The following is a 22387-nucleotide window of genomic DNA, read 5'->3' as shown; positions in this document are numbered from 1 at the left end:
CTATGGGCCTAAATCTATACGCAAAAAAAAACTTACATGCAGTACAAACCAAACCATAGTAAAATGAAAACCTACATGTGACGTACATGTACATATAGAGAACACCCCTCCTCTACGCACCTCATGTATGCCTTTTCCGCCTGTTTTTTTTCGCGATTGGAAAGATGTGCCGAGGAGCTTAAACAACCATTTTACATTATTTTCTTGTATTGTGCTCACGAATCACTGTTAGATCAACACTGCTGCTACACTCAAAACATTAATCTGTTGTCTGAGTGATGCTAGAATGTTTTCTGTTATTACAACACAATTTTGTCTTGTTCAACATCATATCCTGTTAGTCTAATAGAAGCGTTATGTTGAATTCATGGACTATGTGAGTCGTATTTGGGAGAATGATCTGCTGTAATAATAGAACACATTCTACCTTCACTCAGACAACAGACTATCTGTTAAAAGATTATTTTTTTAAAGTATATGCAGACATCCTTCACTTTTTCAGTTTTGCCAGCACACGTATTGGCGTTTTAAAAGGAATAGGCCTACATGAACATGGAATTTCAACACCAAAGGGTGTAAATGGATATAACAAATTCAGTTCAGATTTATTGATTTGAAATGTTTTATAACACCGACATGTTGCCAACTACAAATCTTCACGTTATCCACATACAAACCCCACGATCTAATTTTAAACGCCTATTAAAGAATTTATGTATCATCACCCGCTGAAATGAGGAGCTAATTTGATATAAAGGTGATTTAACATTTATAACCCATTTCATCACCTTATTAACATAATTCAGTCAGTATTTAGGGAGCGGTTACTACATGTATATTTCAGATTGAGGTTACATTAGGCAGCTCTTCCTTCACACGAAAACGTGAAACATTCTGTGAAGACCACGTTATTTCTTCTCCGCACCCAGAACAGATCACACCTCTCAAACAAGTCTGTCTTGTTGTGCTGACCTAAAGTATACAAACTTTAACAACACATAGAGCCATACAAGAATTTAAAACACACCACACAACAAACCAAGCGACCCAACCATTAATTATAAAGGAAACAACATGTACCTTCTTTATTTCAAAATAGGCCAAATTTACATCATCATACAATTTCCTTACAAGGAAAGACTGATGCTAATATTATGAACATGCTACTGCCATTTATCTTTGATCCGAAGTACAGCACATGAAGCAAATAACTCATTTAGCACTAACATAGATTTCTAAGGGATAGACTCATAAACAAAGATAAACATATAAACAAACATTAAAACGAGTCTTAACGGAGATGCATGAATGTGCACAATATTCCTTCTGTCCCTTCCCATGACGAAATATTAATGATAATAATCAACAAAAAACAAAAAAATTATTCACAATCTGGTATCTTTGAACACCAGAATTAATGACAGAAAGCATATTTGGAATTTAAGGCAATGCATACAAATCATGATTTTACATGTAAGTTAACAAACATCACGTATGCATAAGTCGTATGGGTATCCATGACAGCCATCTGGTATTGCAGCTCTTGATACTGCTGGAACAGTTATTCCATAATTGTCATGCTTCATTGTACCATTATAATTAGATATGCATGTATTTAATTGGTGTTTTACTGACATCACAACAAACAGTTGTATGGATGGGAGTCACAAATAAAATGTTTAAACATACTGCAAAGATAGGAAAACCCAAAAAGATTCAGTTAATAGGTTATAATTTAATCAGCAGCACAATGGTTTCATCCTGTTGTGAAGACATACCCAGAAGCCTGTACATATATATATACATATGAATTTTAATACATGTATATAAAGAATAAAAGAAAACTTTACTGTCATGTGTGCAAAATTTTAAATCCATATTTTTGAATTTTTTACACAAGTTAAAGCTGGGTATGCTTTATGATCATGTGGCAACGTTTTCCATCATAAAATACAAATATACCCTATTATTTGATAGGTGATTTACACCTCACTCAAGAATATTTCACTTTTTGGACGTCAGCCAACTTTACAGTTGGAGGGAAAGCAGATACAGCTTGGGGAATTATCACACCTTGCAAGCTATGTGTCAAACTTTTCCATTGGTTAACCAGCAGGAGCAGGATTCTAACCTTCAACCTCATTGGTTACGGACCCTTGGACATCCAATGGAAGCCTTCGGTCCCCTCGACCAGCGAGGGCATCCTTTTCAAATCACCTGTACACACAGAACAATATTTGCCACTTTTTTGCTGACATTTTACTCCATTTATATTGGCACTCTTGTTTACCAGTCTGCAAAACTGTAATTCAAGAGAGATCAGCTGATCAAAAATCTCAACTACAGAAGGACTATTTGAAAATAAACCAAAAAAAAAAAAAAGAAAAAAAAAAAAGGAAAAGCAAAAAAAGTTTAAAGGATATATTTGCATCCCCAAAAAAGTTTCATTCCAGAATTCAAGGAGCCAATGTGCATGAAAATATTAATATTTAATATGAGCGTTAGTTAAAGCTCTGAAAAATCCTACAAGATCTCTAAATCCTTTGCCAGTAGTATATAAATCCCCACAATATATAAATCCAACTAGGTGGTATCTGTAGGCTTTTTCATCTTCGCAGAACCATAAATAGTTCTTCATGTACATATTACACATGAGCTCACATGCGCCATATGACAAGAAAAATAAAACAAGCTTTAAGAACGACCAGAATAAGCTTCATTTTGAAGATGCTTATATATATTATATGCTTATATATATATACACTTACATATATATATATATATACATATCTGCTGGGATATGACACTACTGGATAAGCAGGTCAAACTTTGGGTAACAGAATGTATGCACTCATTGTACAGGCCGCTTATTCTATATTTAATTCTAAATATATACATATTATTGAAGACAGTTTTACATGAATTGATCCTCTAGACTACTAGACAGCAGACTTAAATAAAAAATTCCACAGGATACGGCGAAAAATGAAGTGCCACTCTACACTATGGCCATTTTCTGCAGACTATTAACAAACATTGGTATATATCACATTTTGCTTCAGCAAGAGCGTTTAACGCCACTGTTGTTGGGGGTAGCCTTGTTGCGGGTAAGGTGTTTGCTGAGGGTAGCCCGGGGCTTGTGGGTAGGGGTATCCTGTGGGCTGGGGGTAGCCATGAGGAGGCATCCCACCATACCCGGGGTATCCTGGTGGCTGGCCGTAAGGGTTCTGGGGCTGGGTATAGTTCATGTATGGATTGTACCCCATGGGCATGGGCATTGGGAAACCTCCCCCATACTGAGATGGGTAGCCTGGGCTATGGTCAGGGGCTCCATACGGGTCTGAAACACAAAGTCAGAGTTTTGGACAAGTTGTTTAATCAGAGTATGATTATGAGCAGCATGTGACATGGAGCTCTGTGGAAATGGCTAAGAGGAGCTGAAAATTCAATGATATATGATTTATCAACTCAAATATGCTTGACCACAAATAGATCATTATTATGTTTGAATACCTAGTTGCCGATGGTCCTAAGACTTTAAGATTAACGTACGTACACGTAAGAACTGGAGTAAAACTCCAGTTATAGGACCGTATGCGTCAGACGAGTTGAGGTGACTTTGATCTTAAGCTTGTTTGGTTGTCACAAGCTGGCACCACAAGGATTACATGTTCATCAAACTCCAGTCAAAGACTTCTGCATGTATATGTACTCACATCCTTGTATTAAACCTCTGGGACCATTTTCCCAAAACATTACAAGTAAGTCATATTTCTCGTAACTTTTTTCTTAAAAAAAAAAAATGCTGCTGTTATACTTTGACTTTGGAGAACAGCACTGGATGATGTCTGAACAAACATTTAAATATATAAAAAAAAATGACTTGATACAAGTATTAGCTCATACACTTTTGAATGACTGGGTACAGACCTATAACCCACTATGCCCCAGTCAGTATTTGTAATCCCCTGAGATACTCACTGTAGTTTTGCTGCTGTGGCTGGTGAGGCTGATGTTGTTGCTGGGGTGCTGACGGGGCAGAGGCCGCCCCACCCTGGGGCTGCGATGTGGAACCTGCACACAGAGAGCATTTGTATTGTACACTTAAACTCTCACTGGAGACAAAGTTGTCTTTGAAAACAACTGTCTTCAAAAAGTGGGCTTCATAAAAATGCTAATATCATCCTAGAAATCCAATCATAGTGTTAATGTTAGCTGGAGAAGAAGACCACGAATCCCACTACAAGACAAGACTGATATCACTTGTTGTCCTCATTATTCCTCAACCACTTTGGACAGACATAAATTGAAAATAACCAAAACATGATTTGCAAACCAAATTAAATGAAATTTCTTTGACCTTTAATCAGGACTTCTGTACCCAGTTAAGTGTGGGAGCTATGTGTAAATAATAAGTGGAATATTCTTGAGTACTGATACTTCATAAATCACCCATCAAATAAATAAATATATCATTGACGTGTAGCGCAAAAGAGATGAAAACCAATGGTGGGAGAGACAGAGATAGAGTCAAACTATAGTCTCCATTCATTCCACCAATGGGGAACTGAACAAGATATGATAGCAAAGATTCATGAAATGATAGCCATGCCCCTTCATCCAGTGCTCAGTAATCCTGTGAAGATGAAGAACCCAGTTTACCATAAGATGGAGGGTTAGCAGCTCCCGTTGGGGCAGGCTGGGTGGTGGGTGGTTGGGTGGGCCTGGGTGGAGGTGCTCTTCGGGGTGTCGGCACTGGCCTCTGAGGAGCGGAGCTAGACTGACCAGCTATACAACACAAAACAACAAACATAGCCAAACATAAACAGCTACCGATACAACAGAACAGAGAAAATGATGTGACAAATTAGGATCTTACAGTCAGACAATCAGGCAGAGAATGTATGGATTAACACATGCCAGGTCTTAAAAACTAGATTAAACAGATGAATGTGGGATTCTCAAAAAATAATGTATAATAGATGACAGGACAGAAGACTATGAGAAATGGCCTCAATGTGCAGCAGCTAGAAAAACTCAACAGTTGAACAATCAGAGAAAGATGACAGAGAAATATACAGGAGTCCAGATACAAGTACCAGCCATGGTCACCAAAAAGTTTCTAGCATTAAAACAATATACGGGTATTAAAAAAAACCAAATGAACACATGAAGAATATATTTCATATGATAAATTTATCAGCTGGTTTCTGAGAGGTAAGTATGAAACCCATACATGTAAAGCACATGCTTGCTATTAACAAACCAAGTAAGTGACATGGTCAATTTACACATACTTTATGATGCACATGTATATGCTCTTCATTATCTTTGTGTGTTATTTGTACTGTTTCCATTATTCTTTTAATGCAGCACAAGAGAAAAGAAAAGCTATTTCCAAAATAAATAGATATCAAAGTATGCAACTTTATTGTTGGAGGTGGCTTGTCAATGATACAGCATTGCAACAAGAATTGCTACATATGAGGGTGGTTATCGGTGTAAGAATTGAAAAAGACATAAATCAGCATTAAAGGTGTAGATCCAGGAGATTAAATGCGGCACAGCCTTACCGGTGGAGGTGGCTGGTTGTGAAGAAGAGGATGGGGTGTTGGAGATGCGCGGGGGGCGAGGAGGGGCAGCTTTCTGGTCAGCAGAACCAGCTATAGAAACCAAAACCAAAGTGGCAGCTAAAAAAACACTACATGTTCCCACACACAAATATGCACATGCACACACACACACACACACACAAATATTCAAAAACACCAGCTAAAAGACACTCACAAAATACCAGCCAGAACAAAACACATGTAGTTGTGCAGATATCTGTTATCCAGCTAACGCAGATCTATACACAGCTATTTTTCTTCTTGAATGAATGGTGGGTTGTTACAAGAAAAGACAAGTACAAAATAGTGCTCTAGATTTGTACATAATCAACATTTCGTTTGCTGATTATCAAAGGCCATGATATGACCAGCATCAAAGCTACAGATCAGTTATTGAAATGACAACCCCAAGTCTGTGCCAATGCTCCATATATACACTGACGATCATGTCTCAGTGAATGTCTTACATTTATTCAATGTGAAATACTTTTTCAAATACATTTTGTATTGGGGGAAGAAAAAAAAAATGTCCACAGTAAAAAGTAACAATGAGGGTATTAGGGCATGAACCAATGAACTATAATCAAAAAGATACATAAGGTCACCCACATTTCCTCACCACAACAGTCCAAGCCAAATATCACATGAGCAGGCTATTAAGAAACATCCGAACACTACAAACAGAAGTTGTCTATACACTACACAAACTTTTAGCAGGTGTTAAGACTACATACTACACGTGGGAGCACCTGTGAATCTATCTCTCACTTACTCTGCTGGTACTGTGGGGTTTGAGGAGGAGCCTGGGCAGGCTGGTTAGCGATACTCTTCTGTAGATCAGACATCAACTCATCCTTCTCAGTTTTCCGCGCAAAGCAAAAGTCAGACACTTTGCTTTGGAATTTTACTAAGAGCGGAGTCAAGTCATTGTAGAACTGCAAAAAAGGATTAGAATATGAACATGAAACTGATCAAAAAAGCACAAAATAATAACTGTCTTAAACAATATTTTTTCTTGGTATGCTTAGGTATAAAAACCACAAACATGTTTCCCCAGGATGTCATAACAGTAGCCATATACTGTGTTTCCTCTAAGGATTTTTGATGTAAAAATGAACCTTCAAAAGCACATAAAGGCCTTAAAATTATACTTTTGATGCCAACTTTTGAGTTTTCCACAAAGAAATTAATCGAAGTGCACAAAAATTGCTCTAAGTGGCCCTGTAAGAAGGATGAATACATCAGAATAAAGCAAAATGTGTGACTTGAAGAACTTTAGGTGAAATACAGTAATGCATGTAACTCCCACGGCTAAATAATCAAAGGGAGATAAGCCAAAACCAACTCTCAGCCTCCACAACCCTCTACCCCCTCTCTGACTCTGAATGGTTTCTCCCACTGATCTCACCTTTGTGCCCTCCATGAGGTTAGACTTGAGCTCCATGTACATGTCATAGCCTGCGGCCAGTTCACTCAGGACCTTTTCCCTCTCAGCAGCAGCCTGGTTAGACTGTTTGGCTTTACAGAACTCTGTGTTGTTGCTCTACAAAAGTAAACATTATCAATTAATACCATTTAAAGTCTACCACATTCCCTGGGAGAGGAAACAAATGTATACACATGCCATATCGCAGCTACACATAATTACTTGTACAAGCCTACAATCTTTGACAATCTTTACAATCCCCTCCTCCCCCCCCCCCCCAAACACAACCCCAACAAAAAATAAACAATACAGAACTGTCAGATACATTTATGGAAATCTGAAATACATGTTCCATGGGCTTGTTTTTATTTTTGGTAATGGTAACCATGTCTATACATGTAGGGCCAGATGATAGGCAAATATCCTGGTGCTACCCTATGCTGCTGATCGACCCATGATAATGGCGTTTGATTTGGCCATTCCACTCACAATTCAAAAGCTCTTACGCTATTTTTACTCTCTTTATAAAATCTGAGTACCCATGATAATGAAGCTGTGACATGACCATTATACTATAAGTAAATGGATAAAACAGGAAACCAAATATAATAATACCCCGGTATCTAAATATCTGCATTATTGCTCCCCCCACTGAATTTTTTCACACTAGATAGGCAGTGGTTGGAACTGGACACCTGTTTAGTGACACATTTTGTGGGCAGTTTCTTGGTTACAGTATAACATTTGAGTCACTCAAATTTGAACAACAAATGTTCTCCATCTACAATATACTGTCCAATGTGCACAAGCAGATATAAATTGCAACCATACCATCCAACTGAAAATCACATCCACATATATTGTCAGTCTTAATAAAGAACACTGCACTGCCTACCATGTCAATATAGAACTGTATATTTCTCCAGCAAAAGCTCTTGTTCATACATGTATGTACCATGTTGCCCAGTTGGCATTGTCAACTCATACAGCAACTGGGCCTCTGTGCCTGAGGGTGTTAGACCACGCTGGCGTGGTGCAATGACCCAGGAGCCTCTCACCAATGTGGTTGCTGTGAGTTCAAGTCCAGCTCACGCTGGTTTCCTCTCCAATTGTGTGTGGGAAGTTCTGACAGCATCCTGCGGATGGTCGTGGGTTTCTCCCGGGCTCTGCCTGGTTTCCTCCCACCATAATGCTGGCCTTCGTCGTATCAGTGACATACTCTTGAGTACGGTGTAAAACACCAATCAAGTAAATAAATAAACACCAACCAAAACAAATAAATAAATAAAGCACACAGCAATCAAGTGCCCACAGCGGTGCCATGACACACACATCCTGATCAGGTTGCACTGATCAAACTGTACTGCCATAATGTACAGATGATCAAACAGGATCCAACCATGGATGGCTCGCCATATCCGTGCTATGAAGCAAAGATCAGTGTGGGATGTTTGGCCATGATCTGGCTGTATTGTACATGGTGCAAGAAAAACAAAAACTCAAGTGCATATTTAAAGTGACTATGACCTGTATTTTTCCGAGCAAAGCCTCCTGCCTGCTCAGACTGCTGGAGACCTGTTCCCTTAGTGGCATGTAGACAGAGTTTAACTGGTCTTGAGACAGAGACTCCTCGTTGATGGCCCCGTCCTCAGCCAGTGCAGAAAGGAACTTAGAAGCTGGGGAGAAACAACAGCCACAGTAAGTAGTCTGGACAGTCATGGTCAATGTCTGCTATATTACCACAACCTTAATAGGATATAAAATCATCAATGATTGGCTGGCATGAGAGATAGATAAATCCACACTAAAGCTCGGCTAATCTGAAATGGAGATATAGCACATTTTTCCAGGCATCAACAAGGCTGGATGCATTCACGCAGGTAATCCAATTTCCATTGTCAGCCAATCAGCGCCAGTTCTGTATTCTTGCGACTGTAAACTGTAACTCTGATCTGACCATTATTTATGAATGAATGGATGATGATTTAACACAACTTGTGTTGATGACAATGTGGACTGTCATGGTAGTAACTGCAGTTATGGATTGTCATACTAAATTTAGAGGTAACTGGCCTTTTACAGGAAATTCATAATTCAATCCTCAGATTGATTATTGCACATGCACTTTGACAACATTTAAAATACTACCTCAAATCTAATCTCAAAATTTATGTTTATGTAATTTATATAATACTTTTATTCACAAACCACCAAACACAGACGCAATACTCACAGCAACAGCTACATTTAACACTGATATATCTATAAATACAAGTGATCCAATTTAACCTTAGATACATGTGGAAAGCAGCCAATCATCTTACACATATCAAACTTTGCCTCTTTGATCTCGTGCTCGATTGTGTCACGCTCAGCCTTGATGGTCTCTACCTCCTCCATCAGCTTCCTAAGTTCCTGCACACAGGGGGTGTTCTGTATGGCTGCTGTCGGGTTGGCAGACGGTAGGCAATTCTCTATCTCTGACTGCAAAACAGAAACAAGACTATTTATGGTAAGGATAAAATGGGAATTTTCAAAAGCTGACAGGATAACGGTAGTAAAACAGAACACTGAGGACGTGATACGGTTACAAAACTGTGGGGAGTATCCCATATTCACATGAGGCAATCATAAAACCTAAACAAGTGAACATGGTATAAAAACTTTAAAATCTTATTAAACATAAAAGGTATGAAGACACGCACCACACAGGAATCTAATAAAGACTGCAGCAGACAAGGTCTTCCTCCTACCCACAGCACACCAGAAGGTGAATAACAAAACTACCCTACTTCCTCAACATTTTCACAAATGAAAGAGCAACTTTCAGTGCAATTTATGCACATTTTTTATATGATTATAGAGACAAAACTACATTGGTTTATTTATCCAATTTTGGAACTTTACACAAAGTAAAATTTTATCACTCTACACAGAATTTTGCCTTCAAATTATTCTTGACTAACCACCTTGCAAACACACGTAAAGGTGGAAAAAAATAAAAGTGCACACATTTAACCTTTGATGTGAAAGGTAGCAATCACCTGGGAAACTTAGAAAGCCACATAGAACCTAATGGAAACTTGGTTCAAACAAAAATCACCGAACACTCATTCACCTAAAAAATGATAACTTTTTTCATTAATAATGTGAGTAATAAATACTTGGGTTAATATTCTATTACAGTACATGTACCTGTGGCTTGGACAAAATATCGAACGCCTTTTTGTGGGTGGCATATTTCTGCTGTACGATGGCGTCAGCCTGAGTGGCGGCGTCTAGGATGCCGCGGTATTTATTTCCTTCAGCTCTCATTGGCTCGGTCAGGTTCTGTGAAGGGGTCCTTGTCCACTTCTCTTTGAACTGCTCCCGAAGCTGCTTGTCTGATGCTTCCTCTTCATCTAACATCTTCCAGGACTGGGGACAAAATCAGAAATTAGATAACCATGTGGCAAGAAAAGAAGAAGTGGTACAATCCATGTATAAATCTTGGTTCTAAAATCTTTACTTTAATTCTTCAACCTTTTTGCCTGTTCAAGGTGTTTATGACAGGTAAAGTTATACTTTTTGTGAAGCCCTGAAACTGGCCAATCTAACTAATATAGTTTTGTCACCAAAATCAAATTAAAAATGTGCATAAATTGCACTGAAAGTTGCTCTTTCATATGCGAAAAGGTTGAGGAATTTGTGTACATGTAACATGGACAACATGGGTCTGGCCAAATTCTCCAAAGGATCATAGATTAATAAATGTCAGGAACCTATTTGCAGGTTTGAGGAAAGGCTATTAATGAGTTCCTTTGTCGAAATCTCCCAGTAGCAGACCAGTTACAATACCACAATATATGCACATACCAGAACCTGTTAGGATGACACTAACCCTACCAAACTGTATACACAAACAGCATGTTTACCCTCACCTCGTCCAGCTTCTTTTTGTTCCTGGTCAGCAGATACCAGTACTTATTAAGATGTTACTTCCCCTGCCATCACCTTCACAAATTGTGCAGACAAGTAGGACATAGCACTCACCTCGTCTAGTATCTCCCTGTTCCGGGTCAGCAGGCTGGGTAACTCCTGCATCAGTTTGTCCAGGAACTGAATCCCTCCCTCATCCTTCATCTTCTGAGCCTTCTCCAGCAGAGACTCAGGTACTTTGGTCCCAGACAAGTCCTCAATTGACGCCGGTAGATTTAGCGATGCCAAGATACTGAAACAAAACATCACTGGTCACTCAGCAGTAGATTACTGCTTTGGCAGACAGGGAATGAAAATTCAGATCATAATCCAAGGCAAAAGAAATGTAAACTGTCATCTGACTTACCACTGAAAAAGTGGGCTTGTTGGATCAAAGTGAAAAGTGGTAAATCTGATGTCCAATGACCGGTTTCTTTGTTAAGTTCACCAAGGGAAGGAATTTTGTCTTTCTTCTTGATAATTAATATATTCATAAAAACAAAAGGGTTATGCTGAGATTAAAGTCGGAATAGTACCTGTTCATTAACTGAGTGGCATCTCTCAGTCTGGACACCTCCAAGTTGATGATTTCTGCTTTACGGTTCTCAAACGCCATCAGAGCATTATGGACCTCCAAAGGCACAAGTTTTTCAAACAAGTCTACAAACGAAGACAAACATCAGCATGTTAATCACACATTACTACGATGTTGGATTGGGAGTCATTCAAAGAACCAATGAGTACAAATTTGAGACTGATTCCACACAGATATTTCTGACAAAATTTGAAATACGATCTTAAAGCTTATTTTTTGGTTTCATAATTTTGTCCACCTCATCAGTGTTATCTTAAGCCAAATTTATGCGAATTTCTACTTTCAGTTCCAAAAATTGAGCATCGTGGAAAGATTTTCAATTCTGACTTGAGTTACAAATGACTTTTTGAAAATGAGTGTTACACTCCTGATTGCTGAAAAGACAATAAAACATGTAAAAAATGACTTTTAAGGCGTCATCGGTTGCTTTTCTTCCCCAGTACATGTTCTTGTACTTTAAACATTAACTGATCTGATCGTTGCTTAAAGGACAAGACAGCAACTGGCTAAAACATATTTCAATCAAAATCAGGATTCTCCAGCTTTCTAAAAGGTATCATGCTTTGTTATTTTAATGAGATTTCACTCAATAACATGTAGAAGAAAATGTCAATACTGCACAAATGGCTGGTGTAAATCGAGGCAGACATCTTGAGAATTTTATCCAATCAAACATGTTACTATCAGATTGCGTGGCATAAGCTGTGACGTACCCTTTACCCATTCATTCCATGAAGTGACATATGATAACACAATATTACTGCATAAAACATCATTTTGAGATTGTTTACAACAATTTAGTTACGTGCAGGCAAAGGGCCATTTCACACAGTGTTGTTGGGCAGGTCTGTATCATTTACGGACCACCACAAACTCAGTTGATTTGCATGCCGTTTACCATTCAACAACGGTATCACAAATTATGTTAGACAATAGCATACCGTCTCGGCTCGAACTGCACTCAAATAACAAATAACAGAGTCAGTACAAAATTCATCAGGAATGCCTAAGGTTGATGGGAACGAGAACACGGCATCTCACCAGACAACGCTTAAAATTAATTGAATCTTATAATTTTTCTTCTCTAAGTTTCTGAGAAATGAAGAATTTAAATTTTGCTCCTTTGTCTTTCGTGCATTACAAAGGACAATTATTTTCTGTTTTCTTTTATAAAACACAGTAAAATTATCTAAACTCCGTGTCTGAACTGAGGTGCATTCTCTGACGTCTGCAATAACTAGGTCAGTAACTGAAGCATAAAATTCAGCGAGTCAAATGCCATGTTCAGCCTGAGTGGTGCTCAGATTTATTTCCATTTGTTCAGAATTGAGCATGAATCTAGTTGTTCAACAACTGTAATTTGTAAATATTCAATAGGGGTCAAAATCACCAGCACAACTGCTCCGGAGACTAGGACCTGAACCAGACATACCCTGGCATTTGCAAGCTACTTAAATTGTAACTGATTTAGCAGGCTTACTGTATCAACAGTTCAAGCAGTGGAAGAAATATCCTTTCAGTATGTCAATTTTCTGAGAAAGCTATTTATCACTTGGACCTTCATAGCCGAACTCCAAATCCTTTATCTGCCATTGGCTGCTGCTTCGACCAAAATACAGAAAAAAACTTCGACGTTTAAGGGCTTGAGTAAACATGACGTCACCTTGCTGTCGATCATGGAGTTGTGTCAAGGCAAAGTCTCAGTAAACTTTTACTCAGTTTACTCAATATTAAAAAATATTTAAGGCCAGTTTAAGATACTTTGAATGGTAGTCTTTCAGTGGAAATAAACATTACTCAGGTGCTGTCTCACACTTTCTCTAAGACGTTTTGTCTTATCCAATGGCAGTTGGGTTTATGGGTGGAAGAAACTGGAGAACTCGTTTTAAACACAGGACCTTTGGCAAGATACTGATGAACCTTCTTACATGTGATGTACATATACACACACACCACAGGTGGAAGACAAGCTGTCTTACAGGACTGCACAAATGGCAGTACCCAAATGTCATTGACCACTTACTGTCAACGAGACTCCAGAACAATTAGTGAGAGCAGGGAAATCTACACATTCCATGATAGTGCCGTGTGCCCTGTTGGTCAAAAGGCAAGTGTCTCTAACATCCTATATCACCTAAAATCATCCATAACTGTGTTGACATTTATTTCCTTCCCAAAATGCTCTTTTGAGATCAAATTTTTAGGTCTTTTAGGAAATATAAACAAAGAGGAGCAACCTGCCTGAGTGGCCAGTAATATCAAACTTACCTGTAAACCTCTCACTCATTGTACTGTTTAATGGTAAAGCTTTGGCGACTGGAGCCTTCCCGACTGGATTAAGACTTTTGACATCAGGAATTTTATCATGGTAAATGAAGTTATTGTCTTTAACTGCATCTTCTAGGCATCTTTCTATTCTCGCAATATCAGTTTTAAAACAGAAGGTATTTCCACCTCTGTTTTGTGCGGCCTGCATTAATTCCTTGGCATGCTGAAATCACGTTGGAAACAATATAAATATTGTGAATGAAAGATTATGGTACCAGATAACAGACAGATGAGAAACATCATCATTTTCAGTAAATGTAACTTTGCATGATTTTCCACCAATGAATCACTCTTCTAGGGCCTGATTCATAAAGCAGTCGTAAATTAATTCTGGCATTATGTTCATGACTACACAGACAAGACATACATCACAATGGTTACGCGATAAATGTAACATAAGTCCTCCAAAATGAACCTGATACTACAGTACATACAGCAAGACGATTGGTAGTAAAAATTTCACAAATTCATAAGTGACTTACTAAAGTCATGCACAATCTGACACATTTTTCCTCTGCGTATAGGCTCAGTTAAAGGTTTGAACATGGAAATTTACATAATTAATTTACATACTGAAAAGATTTGTGAGTAAATTTTTGTTGAATTCTCTTTCTGTTCCCACAATTTACGAGGGAAGGCTAGAGTGCGTGAGTTTACCTTGAGTCTGGCAATCTCCTCTCCATAGGACTTGGACTGTTTACACACACAGCTCTGGTAGTACTCTGACAAGCCATGAAAGGCCGCCTGCTTCATCACAACACAGGATATCCAGTCCTGAAGACAGAACAACAAACATATACATGTATGTCTCTAAAATGTAACCAGAGCTTAACAAGAATATCAGAATGCTTTTACAGTTAAGAACAAAATTATTTTAGACATCTATACTTCAGTTTATTAAACCTAAACACAGAATCTGTGTATCGTTCTTATATATTCACGTAGACATCAAGGACAATCTTCCAGATTTTAGACAGATTTCAAATAAAACTATACTTGAACTTAAACTGAATAACCTGGCTTTTTTTCAATGATGAGAAAAAGAACAAAAAAGGAAAAAAAAAAACATGTCCAATTTTCGTTTCAAATCCTGACACTTAATATTGGTCTTTTCACTTAAGATCCTGAAGAGAGTACAGATCACATGAAAGAATACAGAAATGGTGCAGTTGAGACATGCAAGCTTATCAGTTGCAGGGGAGATAACTGTGTCATACCCTAGGCCAAAGGTCTCTGATCGACGTAAGCTGCATCAGTTTCATGGCATCAGCATAGAGATCAGAGCACTGGCCAGCCACCTTAGCTATCACTCCCTCCTTCATTCGGTCTGAAACAACCAGAGAATAACACTTCTTATATTCGACAGTAGCATGTGTCTTTAGGTTTGGACGTGGAATTTTGATCATTTTGATTTGGTTGTTTGCCGTCATGATTACGAACAATGCCTGGATCACTCATAGGCTCCGGTGTACCACAATACACGAGTGCAAAGTGAAGATGACCAAAATTATTCATTCTTATTGTCTTAAAACTGTCTCTGTTTACAACCACCGTCATAACCGTAGAGAAGCCAGGCAGCCTTATGCAATTCCTAATTTCATACCCTATGATGATGGCCATGAGTATTTAGCCATTGATGTTATGTTGATCTAGAAAATTATTTCCTGAGAGATGTTGAAATAGAATAAAACGTAACTTTACGTTTCAAATGTGTAAACAGTCTCGAATTAAAAATCAACCCTAAGATCACTTTGGTATTTAGCCTGACTGGAATTTCTTTCGTTTCTGACAGACAATTTGAGGTATAAATGTGACATGTGTCTAAAGTAGAGTAGGACATGAACAAGGCGGTATTTACCAGCAGTGGCTTTTCTGAAGAAGCTTTCCTGAGCCTGGGCCAACATTAGGGCTGAGAGGGCGTTGAGGGTATCAGGGTTCATGTCAGGGGTGGGGTCCTGCTGTATGTGAGACAGCACAATATCCTTCAGGTGACCAAACACACCTGCGGATTGCTGAAAACACAAAAACACAGCAAATACTGATTATACCATATCTAAAGTCGCATATTTCATGACAGTACATGAGTATTATAACACGTCATGACCAGATAGTATTTGTTCCAGAAACAACAGAAACCTGGTTTGTTCATATGAACTGATGACTAGTCTTTGGAATACAAGAAGAACAAATATATTTATACATTACACTTAATGTGGCTTTACTTGTATTAGTTTAAGAAACAAGAGAAACATGGTCTTTTAACTATATACACTGATGACTGATGAGTGAACAATTTTCCAAGAAAAACAAATATGTTACATCTACACTTAATATAACCTACTTCTCTGTGACTAGTTGCACTTACAAGAATATATTTGCTCGTCTGTTTCCAACGCGCAAAAAATTTAGAGCGCTGCCTCATTGGAAAACAACATCAAAGACAACTGACTATCCCAGGTCGTCTGGTTCCTCAAATTTATAGTGCTGCCTCATTGGAAAACAATGTCAAAGACAATAGACTATCCCAGGTCCTCACGTTCCTCACAATTAACCTGATTGCCATCATATTTCAGTTAAAAATTCAAGCCGTTTGTAAATAATCACGCTTCAATGACATACATATTGTGAGGCAAGCATCAAGGACATACTTGGAAGAGTTTGACGGACATCTTCAGCCCCTCATCGCTCTCCAGGCTCTGCACAGATGCTATCTGACTCTGTAACGCCCCGATGTTAAACAGCATACACACTTTCTCATAGCTCCCAGATGATATTGCTGTGGAGAGGAAAGGCGGAAAATCAAAAAACCTATATATCAGTTCTAAGGCTGTATGTTCAACTCCAGACCCATCGTCTGCCTCATAACTTACTGGACTATCACATGATATCCTGACATATACAGATACATGGAAATAGTTTGAAATCACATGATTACCTCATCAGGGCATTTTGGCACAAAATAGTCTATCTAGAACATTCATCTCACACTTCTATTCTTGTAGCACTTTCATGTTTTCACTCACATTAGTCAATGAACTGTAGGCAGATTTTTTTTGTGACTAAGTGTTGCTTTTAACATTAAATGAATGAATAAATGCTTGGGGTTTAAGCTTGTACTTTTCAGTCATATGACGACAAAGAGTTATTAGGTGTGTGTACATATAAGTGCTGCAACCACTGAAGTATCATGCCAAAGACACCAGACATGACAACCACCCACCCAGTCCCATTACACTGAAACCAGGCCAACCAGTCATGCTTCCTTGCTCTAACCTCTCACTGCTAACCGCCAAGCGAGGCAGTAAAAAGCACCATTTTTCAAGTCTTTGATATAACCTGACCTTGGCTATATCCTGGGTATCCAAACTTCAAGGGGCAATACATATCGAACTCATCTCACACTCTTACAGATCCTGCAGAAATGCGTCATTCGAACTATCACCCATTCAAAAAGAAATGATCACACGTCCCCTCTGTTCCGTCAACTATCCATCTTACCACTGGGAGAGATGAACATTCTATCTGTATCACTCTTAGCACACGAGTTTTTTTATCATCCCGAACTTATTCCTCCCAGCTTTGAGACTTATCTGTTTAAACAAGCTGCCACCCATCACTATGTGACTACAGCAACTCGATTGGATTATAATAGACCTACATGTATGTACAGAACGAATGTATCATACTTCTAGTTAAGGACAATTTGCCCTCGAGAATGGAATAAACTATCCACCACTCTTCGTATTATAAATTCCACATCTCTTTTTTCCTAAACTTCCTCTTCCTAAAGTATCCAACATCTATGCTTCTTGATTGCAAACATTTGTTCGTTATCATGTATGCTTATATATGTCACACTGTAATACCATTAATCCATGTATATACTCTATTATATAACATTCTAATTTTCATTGGATAAAACAAGCTCTTGTGAGCTTTATTCCCTCCAGCTGTATCACTCATGTATACCTATGTATTTAATTTAAGGTTTATGGTGAATACAAAAAAATGAAATGATGGTGGACGCTCTAACCATTAGGCCACTGAGGCGGTCAATTTTGGCATTATTTAAGAGTTATCACACCACTATCTCCAAATAGAAGACTGTCCCAGATGGAGATATATTCACAGTGCCGCATCACTAGAATATGATGCTAAACACATCAAACAGGATGCAAAATCTAGTAACAGTACTATGAAACATTGTCAATCAATACTTGATTCCTCATGCTGAATGACTGACGTATAAAGGAACCCTGGGCTCTGGCTTAGAAGGTAGAAGAATTTGTTCCTCTGCCATTGGTGCATTAGAAAGCCTTAACATTAATAAAGTTCATCGGTTTGTAAATCCTATTTCTTACCCAGTGTTCTTTTGCCTGAAAACAACGACTCTTTGTCAAAAGCATCCCTCCACTTAAACTGAACTCTGATCTGAAAACAAAAAATTTCAAGACAGGTTTTAAGACTTCTGTAAAACACATTGCTGTTAAAGTGAGATAACTGAAAGACTCATACTTTAAATCTGCCTACAAGGGTTACCTGTACATGTACAAAAATGTCAAGTACCAATACATCTATACATTCATTTTACCGAAGGCAAGTAAGGCGCCTTGCCTGAGCCACTATACTGATACGGGTCAACTAGTCATTGCACTATTTCCTTTATGCTGAACGCCAAGCAAGGAAGTTACAACTTCCTCTTTTAAGGTCTTAGGTGTGACTCGACCCAAGATTGACCCTGGATCTACGGCTCCCGAAGCGGACGCTCTACTTACTGTGCAGGGGGCGGTTTGCTTGAGGTTTGCTTGGAACATGGGATGTAGATTCTATTGCAATATTACAAGTTTCAGCACAAAAAATAACATTTTGTGACATTTATTTGCCTCTATAAATGCACTTTTGTGGGCAAAATTTGAGGTCTTATAGTATAAAGGAGAATAGATTGATGAACATTTGTAGGTGCCATTTAATCCTCTCTGTTCACTTGGAAATATTCCATGTAACTAACTGTTTCCCTGTTGTACACTAAGTACATGTAAATCATGTATCCACGGAATGGAGAGCACCTACTCAGTTACAAATTATTAATATTAGTATGCATGTACCACATCCAAAATATACCCATGGAGATAAACTTCACTAATTATTCTTACATATCAGGTGCATGTACACAATACTTACATATCAGGTGCATGTACACAATACTTACATATCAGGTGCATATACACAATACTTACATCCTCATGCAGGGTAAATATTTGATTTTATGCGTGACAATCAAATGACAGAGTTTCACAAAGGAACATGCGACTAGTTACATAGACTTCCTGTTGTAATCTGGCACAAAGGTTTCATGGACGTAAATTACATGTACATATTTAATACATACATTATCAAAGCACAAGAGCTTGGAGCCATGCTGGCAATAATTATCTACATGAACCACTATTGTAACACATATATGTGTACATGTCAGGAGTCATTGCCCTTTGGAGTATGTGAAGATTCAGAACTACATGCACCTGCAAAATTTTGCCATGACAAACGATTTCTGGTAACGTAAACGATGCCAATAAAAGAAAACCCTGGAGGGAATTACAAGATGGACTCAATGCTGGTAAAGTAGGCAAAAGGTCTGCTGTATATATACAGACGACTTTCCCACACAAATGTATAAAGGATTTATATTTGAGTATATATGGGGCAACTTCTATCTTCAAACAAAGATGAAGATCGCAAACTTATGTTCACTAGAATATAAGCTATCAAAATGTTCCAGCAGTTCCACCTATCTTCTTTTTTATTTAGACCTGTGTGAGTATACCCCCCTCCCCGCCCACCCCTCCACACCCTCATTCCAGCAGGTAATAAGTCCTAGATGCTCAATAAGTTATGAACAACATCAATACACATGTGGCGTAGCTTTACTTTCACTGCAAGAGCACTGCATGTATGCACAGCAAATATTGACACCAATACTTATAAATACACGTACAACTGTACATGCATGATGTCTTCGCTCTGGTACTTACTGGGGTAACAGGGACCTGAGATGATGTCTGAAAATTTGACATTCAATGATAAGCAATATCTGGGAGGAATAAGATGCACCAATGACCAATCATACATGTGTATCTGTGTGCATTTGTGCATCTAAGTTGTCATTGCGTCAATAAACATAACATACATTTTATCACCAACACAGAGTATTGAATAAAATCTGTACAGCTCCAACCACTGACATTCATGTAATTCACAGGGATAGACCTAGTTATCTGACTGCTGAGCTCTTTAATATGGTATCAAGTGAAAAAAATAAAAAACTCTTAGAATAGCAGCACTTTTCACCCCTGCATATTCCATGCAGCCTTTATGGATAACCATTTAAGCAAAACTTAATTATTTCCTGTTCAGCAATGGTAATTACAACAGCTCTTAATAAAGCTGATAAATATACAATGTAACGATTAATGCAAGTACAGAATAACCATTTAATAATGTCAGAGACACAGTAAAATGTTTATACGTGTACATGTAGTTATGTAAATAAACTGATAAATATTAAAAATTAATACAAATTTAGATCTGAAAAGGTCAAAACACACACGTATGAATCCCAAATTTCAGTGATATGGCAGTCACAAAGATGATGTCAGACAGGCAGACAGACAGACAGGGCCATGACAATGCTCAAAACCTCTCAGGGGCTAAGTAGTGAAAGAAAAAATAACAATCTGGGAAGAGCCTTGCAGAGTTTTAGCGAAACTCTTGGGAAAGATCATTTCAAACATCCCAATCTCCAGTTCAATCAAAACAACTGACGATTACAAAACACTATAACACTTTTAGATACATATGTGTGAAACAGGAAATATGGATATTATAGTATTCTCTTTCCAATGAGGTACACAAAATGTGAGTGATTTCATTTCACCTGATTTTCTGCCATGGGTAATTTGCTTTCAATAGCCACCAGTTGATCATAATACCTGTTAAATAAAAAAATAAGGGGTATATAAAAATATGTGTACAGAGGCTTTACAATGTCAGTGGCCTACATTTTTATGCTGATATGCTTAAGACTGTATGAAATTTTAAGACATAAACTCTCAGAAAGTTCGCAGTTGGGTAATTTCCACTGGACATCATCTCTTCAAGAAGGAACAATGACGACTATAGTGCAGCATCCTTTTGATAAGGTGTTAGTGTTATTCCACTATTATTCCAACTATTCCACTGATACAAAGGTAGAAAATATATTATGGGTGGAGGAAACCAGGGTGCCTGGACAGGTGATGAAGCAGCCAAAAATGGGTTTAAACAAACAGTCTGCTATACGGTGGGTTTTAGCTCTGTATAGCGCCTACATTTATGCATCGTCAGCAAACTAGAGCTGTGCTATGGGACAATAGATCTTGCAATAGATAAAATTTAAAAACGTTATAACAATAATGTTTTAATGTGAGGCTATCATGCATACTATACTGAGTATTTGACTACATTATTCTCAGCAGTCTGTGTTCCAAGCCATACTATTTTGAAGAAAACATGTATTGGCTAGTTCTATTCTACTTCTGGATACAGGGTATCCACAGACCACTCTAACATGTACTGATTTTCATTCCCAAGGTTGTACTTTCATGTCCAAGATCTTGCTTTTATTAATTAAGCCTACTTAACTGCAGTTCAAAAATCATTATTTAACTCTTTAATATGTGGAACCATAAGCATCAAAACGGACTTACAAATGTGAAATTCTGAGACTGGCATATATAATGAACTAAAGCACGTGTATCTATATTAAGCAATGAGACATCAACTTTTGTTATTTGACAGCTCACGTCATAATGGCGGAAATACTTGGTTCATTTTGTTTCAACCACATTTTTTAACAAATAAATTTCCAGAAACGTTAATCGTAAATATCTCCTCTAAAGAATCTGAAAGAACAATGAAATTCAACTGTAAACTGCTATGGCTACAAATTGAACCGGAATACCATTAGCTAAAACCCAAATGTTGTTGTTGTACCGGTAGAGAACTTCCAACGCTGATTCGTGTTTGTCCACTGATTTGGTCATCATGGAGTTTCGTAACTTATTGAATTCGCTGAGGGCATTGTTGTAATCGTCTGGCTGGGCACTGCTGTACGTGTTTTCAATAAATCGTCTCAGAGGTCTGACTAGATCAACTTCATTCGTTCTTTTCAACGGGACAGCCAAGTAGGAAGCCATCTTGAATGATACGAGGTCATGTGGTCTAGGTGCTCTTTTATACGAGTCGCTCTTATGGTGACGTCATTTGTATCCACGTTATGAATCATTAGTTCCTGAGAATGTCAAAATACTTAAGGTTTGGCAGTCTGTCGTCATTCGATTGTTGTGAAAAACTATAAACCAGCAGCGATAGAGAAAGACTTGTTATGATCAGTGATGTTTTCATTAAAAGAGAAATTTAATTTATTAATTT

General features: G+C 38.0%; 1 protein-coding gene across 4 annotated transcripts; it reads right to left on the bottom strand.

Moving 5' to 3' along the window:
* Nucleotides 1-2382: 2382 nt before the first annotated feature.
* Nucleotides 2383-22152, bottom strand: LOC135461506 (programmed cell death 6-interacting protein-like). 4 transcript variants are annotated; one of them, XM_064738636.1, is made up of 20 exons: nt 21950-22152; nt 20853-20907; nt 19951-19977; nt 18280-18349; nt 16567-16694; nt 15777-15930; nt 15136-15245; nt 14576-14692; nt 13859-14081; nt 11532-11655; nt 11071-11248; nt 10234-10455; nt 9363-9522; nt 8566-8714; nt 7021-7155; nt 6385-6547; nt 5574-5663; nt 4663-4788; nt 3982-4074; nt 2383-3340 (listed from the first exon to the last, which is right to left on the bottom strand). In XM_064738636.1, the coding sequence occupies exons 1-20, from the start codon at nt 22150-22152 to the stop codon at nt 3072-3074; spliced, it is 2796 nt and encodes a 931-aa protein (XP_064594706.1). In that variant the 3' UTR covers nt 2383-3071. The 4 variants fall into 4 exon arrangements, with proteins under 4 accessions (XP_064594706.1, XP_064594709.1, XP_064594708.1 ...); XM_064738639.1 differs by lacking the exon at nt 5574-5663; XM_064738638.1 differs by lacking the exon at nt 19951-19977.
* Between the last annotated feature and the right edge of the window lie 235 nt (nt 22153-22387).

The sequence above is a fragment of the Liolophura sinensis genome, chromosome 1 (genome assembly GCF_032854445.1).
Source record: "Liolophura sinensis isolate JHLJ2023 chromosome 1, CUHK_Ljap_v2, whole genome shotgun sequence".
Lineage (NCBI taxonomy): Eukaryota > Metazoa > Mollusca > Polyplacophora > Chitonida > Chitonidae > Liolophura > Liolophura sinensis.
The sequence above is the reverse complement of the archived record's forward strand: the minus strand, read 5'-3'. Positions and strand labels throughout refer to the sequence as shown.